This window comes from Eulemur rufifrons, chromosome 2 (genome assembly GCF_041146395.1).
Source record: "Eulemur rufifrons isolate Redbay chromosome 2, OSU_ERuf_1, whole genome shotgun sequence".
NCBI classification, from domain to species: domain Eukaryota; kingdom Metazoa; phylum Chordata; class Mammalia; order Primates; family Lemuridae; genus Eulemur; species Eulemur rufifrons.
Window position 1 is genome coordinate 116,111,639 of NC_090984.1, and position 8,036 is coordinate 116,119,674.

The following is an 8,036-nucleotide window of genomic DNA, read 5'->3' on the forward strand; positions in this document are numbered from 1 at the left end:
GGCTCAAGTGATCCTCCTGCCTCAGCCTCCTGAGTAGCTAGGACTACATGCACGTGCTGCCACACTTGGCTGATTTTCATTTTTTATAGAGACAGCATCTCACTATGTTGCCCAAACTGGTCTTGAACTCCTGGCCTCATGCAATCCTCCTGTTTCTGGAGAATTGGGATTACCTGGCCCTGGGCCATGTTTTTAAATGAGCATTTCTGATCCCAAATTACCTGAGTACTGGAATACTTAAGGCAACAATGTAAAGTCCATTTTATACTTTGAAAATAATGCACTGGCGATAGGGCAGTTTTTTCAAGGTTAAGGCGAGGGATATTGATTTTAGAAACTCCTCCTTTTTTTATGGTACCCTACCTCGTATTTAGCCCAGCTCTCCTCCCCTCTCTTGGAAGTTGCATTCTACTCCCTCTTTTGACAATGTAGTCGGATGGGAAATGTGGATTTTTTGTTTTGCTTTTAAAATCTGAATTTTTTTGTCCTGAATTACTTACATGACAGTGTTTTAAAACGTTAATATGGCTGCTGTCTTTATTAAATTTAAAGCATGACTTTTTAAAATTAAAAACAAAGTCTCACATTGTTTTCTCTATTAGTGTAGAAGAATACATACAATTAAAAAAAACAGAGAAGGAAAGGGTATAAAATGAAAAATCTCCCTCTTCTAACTCCCACTCCCTCTTCCCAGAGGTAGTTGGATTATGCTTTCAGAGATATTATATGCATATGTAGCCTGTATTCTCCAATAAGAGCATTCTACAGAGTTCTGTATATTACTAGTTTTTATTTAACATATCAGAGATTGATCCTAATAGCATATAGAGCTATACCTTGGCCTTTTTAATGGCTGAACAATATTGTACTCATGTTCCTCTATTTTTATTTAACTAGTCTTCTGCTGGACATTTAGGTTGTTTACAGTCTTCTGTTACCAAGACTAATGCTGCAATGAATAATGTTATGAATAGATCTTTGTGCACATGTGTGTTATTATTTATAGGATAAATTCCTGTGAGTGAAATTGCTGAGTCAAAGAGCATGTACATTTAACATTTTAATATCATCATCAACTTGACATTCAAAGAGCTTATTCCAGTTTATACTGTCACCATCAATACACTGTATTTTTTTACTTTTTTTTTGTAGAGATGGAGCCTCGCTATGTTGCCCAGGCTGGCCTCAAACTCCTGGGCTCAGGGGATTCTCCCACCTCGGCCTCTCAAAGTGCTGAGATTACAGGCGTGAGTCACCACGCACCATCCTCATCAATACACTATTGACTGGCTGGTGGTAGGGAGGATTGCTTGGGTCAAACAAATGAAATATACTTTCCAGCTTAATACAACATGAAAACTGTTGATCTTTTAGTCTGAAAAGTGAAAAATGGTATCACATTGTGGTTTTAATTTAAATTTCTCTGAAGTGCATACTTTTTCACTTAAAAGCCATGTGTATTTCTTTTCCTGTGATCTTCCTGTTTCCTTCCTTTGCCCATTTCTTTTCTTTTGTTTAGCTTTTTAAAACATTTTCAAAGTATTACGGGGGTACAAGTGTTTTTGGTTACATAGATCACTTTGTAATGCTTGAGTCAGGGTTAAAAGTGTGCCCAGGTAGTTAGTGTTCATTGTACCTGCTGTAGGTTTTCACCCATCTCCCTGCTCCCCTTTGCCTATTTCTGTTGTCTTTTCCAGACTGGTACAGAAAAGATCTATAAAAAGAAATTAGTTCTTAGTCAGTTGTGCTAAAAATACTTTTTCCCTCTATATTTTCACATTATTTACAGAATGATCAGATGTTTTCATTATTATATAATCACATTTACTAATCTTTCTATTATGGTTTCTGAATTTTTAAAAATCTTGCATAGGAAAACTTTTGCATAGGAAAACTTCCTTATTCTGAAACTATAAAAACCATTATGCCATTTTCTTCTAGTACTTTTATGGGTTTGTCTTTTACACTAAAAATCTTGGAATCTATCCCAAACCTGAAATTTTTTATGTTCTAAGGAGTTAGAAAAGAACCCAACTTCATCACAAAAACTATTTCTTTCTTTTCTCATTAAAACTGAAAGTGTTATTTTACAAATACTCTCCAATTTTTCCAATAGAAAATTTTACATTCTACTGTTACTATAAATATGCAAGAAATAATTATCATAAAATATTTTTATAACATTGTAATTTCCCAAAACACGTTAATTTTATCTGTACCTATAACCAGTATGGATATTGTTTTGAACTGTGTTCAACTACCAACCACAGTAAGTTCATACAGGAATTGCTTGTAAGGCTTTTATCACAACACAGTGGTTGATAATTGAGTTTAAAAGCTTAGGTTCTCACATTGTCTTATGTATTAATCTTACTGCAATATATAAGAAATAATATTCTATACTTATACAGATTGAATAATTCTACTGAGGAATTAGTTGTATCTTTAATAGGTTAAATAGGAACTATGAATAGATAAAAGTATTATATAACAAGCTGAGGGCCATGGACATCTCCAACTGATTTTCTCATTTGAAAGAATATATAAACTTTATTTCTTTTAAAAGTATAGGCTTTCAAAAAAAATAAATAAAATAAAATAAAAATAAAAGTATAGGCTTTCTAGGCCAGGCGCGGTGGCTCATGCCTATAATCCTAGCACTCTGGGAGTCCGGGGCGGGTGGATCGTTTGAGCTCAGGAGTTCGAGACCAGCCTAAGCAAGAGCGAGATCCCCATCTCTACTAAAAATAGACAGATACTAGCCAAACAACTAAAGTACATACAAAAAGTTAGCCGGGCATTGTGGCACATGCTTGTAGTCGCAGCTACTTGGGAGGCTGAGGCAGGAACATCGCTTGAGCCCAGGAGTTTGAGGTTGCTGTGAGCTAGGCTGATGCCACGGCACTCTAGCCTGGGGAACAGAGTGAGACTGTCTCAAAAAAAAAAAAAGATAGGCTTTCTCAATAAAAAATTAAAAAGTCCTCCAGGAGGAAATGTTTAAATTGAAACCTAAAGGGTGAGAAGAGCAGACAAAGGAGGCCACTTGTCCCAGGATTTGAAAGGCAACTAGTTGCAGAAGCATAAATCCTGAATGTGAACACTCATTTCTAAACTGGGGTTTGGTTTCGGGGGTGGGGGCAGGAGGGCAGCAGGAGGTATAATGATTTTCTCCCATACTTTTTGTTTCCCCTATTTTTTTTCCAAAGTAAATTTTTCTTCCTAGGTGATTATTTTTTTAGAGACAGGGTCTTACTCTGTCACCCAGGCTGGAGTGCAGTGGGATCATCATCAGCTCACTGCAGCCTTGAACTCCTGGGCTCGAGAGATTCTCCCCGCCTCAGCCTCCCAAGTAGCTGGGACTACAGGCCTACACTACCATGTGGGGCTAACTTTCTTTTTTGTATAGATAGGGTCTTGCTATGTTGCCCAGGCTGGTATTGGCCTCCCAAAATGCTGGGATTACAGGTGTGAGCCACTGTGCCTGGCCTTCCCAGGTGATTTAAAAAAAAAAAAAAAAAAAAAGGTTTAAATGTCCTAATACTATAGCCAGGCAATCACAGCCTATTATAAAAGTTCTTGTCCTTGGCCACAGAATTCTATTATTAAAATAAGTATTTCTTACTGTGACACAAAAGGCACTTACTTTTAGAAAAGAGATCTATCTTGCCTAAATTCCATGTTTCACATTTTTAAAGATTTATGTAAGTCTAGTGTCAAGTTTATTTTTAGGTGAGATTGTGGTGTTGAATTTCCTGTACAAAAGTAAAGTTGGAGCTGTTTCAAAGAGTAGATTTGTTCTGCTTGCCTGTGGCTAATATCTGTACTACTAGAAGGCAGCAGATTAGAAAACTTGGCAAAGCATTTCTTCTATATTGGTCCTTGAAACTGAGCTTTTTTTGTCAAACATATGGCTTATGAAGAAGACAGTATTAGAATTAGAATCAGTATTAAACTTAAAGATCAAACCTATAACCAGAACCTCAAAACATTAGGCCATAAGCACAAATATTATCTTGAAATTTCTTCTTTTTAAACACATTTACCAAACAAAGAAGAAAACATAAAATGTTCAGGAGCAAAGTTCAGCTATCAATTTAACAATGTGATCAATTTTAAGTATATACAGGCTAAGTTTTTTTCTTTAAGGACTGTATAGAGATAATGGAATTATAACAGTTGAATATTAGACACATTATCATAAACTAAACAAGATAATTTCTGACTGTTTACAACAACTTCTAGTTGGCATTGTTTTGATTATCTAAGAGTCCTTAGTGGAAAGCTGATGTTCCAAGTAAAACAGTATTTTAAGGATATGAAAAGGTATGTAAATTGAAATTTCTTAATAATATATAGTACTTTGTAAGCTATAGTTTTCAGGATGTATAAGTGGGAAAGTACTACAGTAATATCATTTAAATTATTTCATAATAAAGGTGATTCATAAAAGTTACTGATTTCTCCATTCTTTTATCAGCTTAACAAAATAACTAAAGACTTTTTATGTAACCCAGCTCTGCCAATGGTTGGCTCTGTAATCTGGAGGCAAATACCTATTCTGAGATTTGATTTATCCCTGAAATAAATCATATAATTTGTAAGGTTACTTCCAACTCTAAAATTCTATGACTATTTTGTGTTTCATTAGGTACATGCTACTTGATTTCTTTGCATTCTAATCAGGAAAGATGCACAGTAAATAAAAGTGCCCGAGTCTCACTGAAATGCAGAAAAGGAACACACACACACACATATTTTAGGAATATATATTTTTAAAAGAATTCAAGTCTTTTGTTAAGCAAATCAAAGTATGGCTACAGGAGAAAAGGAAATATCTAAGTTATAGTCAACACAGATTATTTACTTAAGGTCTTATATTTTTACTTGTATATATACCATATCACAGCACAAAAACACACCCCATCTGGCTCTCTTAAAGTACAAGATAAATCAGAAAATTAGTGCACATTCCTTGAGTGGGCATCCTCTCTGGATGTCTGTAAATTGGGTGTGGGTGTGAATTAAAGGTTTTCTTGGGTCTCTCTCAAGGATTCTCCTTCCTTTTCAGTACTTTTATTCCCTTATTTTCCTTCTACTTACAAAGAACTGACATTTTCATATTTAATATTCAATTTCATCTTGCTCATGTCAGTTCTTTGAAATGTTATTGCCTATGAAATATAATATGTACTCTTAACAGAAGCAGAAGGTAAAAGATGCAGACACCACACAATTCAATGGTTATTTTAAATATAGAAAACAATGATAAAAATTCAGTTGCCAACTTAGAAGATATTATATATTATGAAATGTTCTGTTTTATTTCCATGGCCTGAAATTTATTTCTCATTCAAGAAAACAAATTTCATTTCTAAACATTTATTATCTTTCTTTGCTACAAACAGAAGAAACCATTTTCTCTTTGACAAAGTTGTCTCAAATTAGAGCACAAGTCTTCCTTAAATGTCAGTGTGTGATAATTAGGATATAGTAGCAGTCTTTAAAATTTCATAAGGCTATTGTTAAGATGGTGGTTTTGGCCGTTTTGCAGATGGTCCATCTGAGTTAGCTCTGTTATCAATGTTATTTTCATCTTCTGCATCATCTTCATCATCACCTTTTAAAATAAATATTTGTTGTATATGTTCAGTGGGTGAAAGAAATACAGATAGCTAAAATGGTTGATAATGAGACTATTTTAATCTAGGGATTAATAAAACCATGCATATTTTAGATTAAAAAGATTTTGAGAATGTCAGTGTTCAAAACGTTTCTTTTCCATCACTTTCTTTTTTGGAGGTATTAATTCATTTTCCATAAAATTCACTCTCTTAAAGTGTACAGTTTAGGGGTTTTTAGTATATCCAGTAGCTTGTGGAATTATCACCATTCTAATTCTAGAACACTTTCATCACTCCAAAAAGAAACGCTGTATCCATTAGCAGTCATTCCTCTTGACAACCACTAATCTAGTTTCCTTTATTTATTTTTTTGGACATGGAGTCTAGTTCTGTCACCCCACCGAGAATGCAGTGGTGTCATCATAGCTCACCACAACCTCAAATTCCTGGGCTCAAGCGATCCTCCTGCCTCAGCCTCCCAAGTTGCTGGGCCTACAGGCATGCACCACCATGCTGGCTAATTTTTTTCTATTTTTAGTAGAGATGGGGGTCTTGCTCTTGTTCAGGCTGGTCTCTAACTCCTGAGCTCAAGCGATTCTCCCGCCTGCCTTGGCCTCCCAGAGTGCTAGGATTACAGGTGTGAGCCACCTTGCCTGCCCGGCCTTTTCTTTTTAAAAGAAATTTTTTTTTTAGAGATGGGGTCTTGCTCTGTTGCCCAGGCTGGACTCCAACTCCTGTGCTACACCAATCCTCTCACAGAAGCCTCTAAGTAACTGGGACTACAGGTGTGCACTGTGCCCACGTTAGTAATCTATTTTCTATCTCTATGGATTTGCCTATTCTGCACATTCACATAAATGAAATCATACAACAGGTATCCCCTTCGTGTCTGGCTTCTTCCACTTAGCATAACGTTTTCAAGGTGTATTCATGTTGTAGCGTCTACCAACACTTCATTCCTTTTTATTGCTAAATAGTATTCCACTGTATGGATATATATCACATTTTGTTTACGTACACATCAGTTGATGGATATTTGTGTTTTTTCCACTTTTTAGCTATTATGAATAATGCTGCTATGCACATTCAGGTGTAAGTTTTTTGTGTATGAGCTTGTTTCCAGTTCTCTTGGGAGGACTAGCAGTGGAGAACTGCTGGGTCATATGGTAACTATGTTAACTTTCTGAGGAACTAACTACCAAACTTTTTGAAAGTGAGCACACCATTTTACACTTCCATCAACGATGTACAAGGTCTCCAATTTCTTCACATTCTAGCTAATACTTGTTATTGATTGTTCTTTTTGATTATAGCCAACATCCACATTATCAAGACCTAATTCTCAAGATGGAAAGGAAAAGTCAAAGGGGTGGTGAACCTGCGCCCTTAAAGCAAAATGTGGCCTTCTAGGTCCTTAAGTGCGCCCTCTCGATTGAATCCAAATTTTACAGAACAAATCCTTTTATTAAAAGGAGTGCAGCAGAGAAAGATGAAGCTTTTCTTGTCTCATTTGGTGCTTAAAAAAGAAGTCTTAGAAGCAGAAGGCCGCAGGTTCCCCACCCCACCTTCTGCGACAAATCGCACTCTTCCAAACATGTTTGTAATTTCTCGCTTGGTAAAACTCCTTTTCATCCTTCAACACCCAGCTCAAGAACTATGCCCTCTAAGAAGCCTTCCTGCGTTCTCTCTGTTTGCAATAACTATAGAGGACCACAGAATCACATTTTCACTCTTTTAACAAGTGTTTGCCTGTCTAATCCCCTTGTGTTCCACTATGGCAGGAACTGAGTCGCATTCATCTCGTCCTTTCTTCAGAGCTCAGCCCAGTGCCTGGCACAGGGTAGTAGCCTTCAGCACATTTTCTGTGATATAAATGAGTTGTGAAAATGCCCGAGTAGAAGCAGCCCGGATAAATGTGACGGTGAGTGCCAATACTTTTTAGATACAATTTTTCTTCCCCTGAGGCTCACTTTCTCCATGTCCACGACTCTACACCGGCTCCCCAAGCAGATTTCGCCCCGCCCCGCCCTCCAGTCGCTCCAGCACTGTCTCAGAGCTCACCGTCCAAGGCCTCGTCTGGAGCCGCCGCCAGCCGGTGCTGCGCTTCCTGCTGTACCAGGGAGCCGAAGAGTTCGGTTACCAGCTCCTTCATCTGGGCCACTCCCGACAACAGGCCCCGGAAACGGTCAGCGTCACCCGGCGCCTCACAGGACACCCGCAGCCGCCGCTGCTGCCCGTCCTGCCCGATGTACTCTCCCAACAGCTCCATGGCGACCGCTTAGCTTCAAGAACGCGCCGGAGGGGAGCGCTACCCGGAAGCGGAAAGCAGCCCGCCGCGGGCGCCGGCGGGAGAGGGGCGAGGAGTGACTTCCGTTCGTCGGAGTCGCTCCGCCCCCTTCCTTTGCTTTCCTTCTT

The 8,036-nt window shown here is 37.9% G+C and overlaps 1 protein-coding gene across 1 annotated transcript; it reads right to left on the bottom strand.

The window, feature by feature from the left end:
• Positions 1-4,826: 4,826 nt before the first annotated feature.
• Positions 4,827-7,951, bottom strand: GON7 (GON7 subunit of KEOPS complex). The gene is made up of 2 exons (XM_069465249.1): positions 7,683-7,951; positions 4,827-5,617 (listed from the first exon to the last, which is right to left on the bottom strand). The coding sequence occupies exons 1-2, from the start codon at positions 7,888-7,890 to the stop codon at positions 5,523-5,525; spliced, it is 303 nt and encodes a 100-aa protein (XP_069321350.1). The 5' UTR covers positions 7,891-7,951; the 3' UTR covers positions 4,827-5,522.
• Positions 7,952-8,036: the final 85 nt, after the last annotated feature.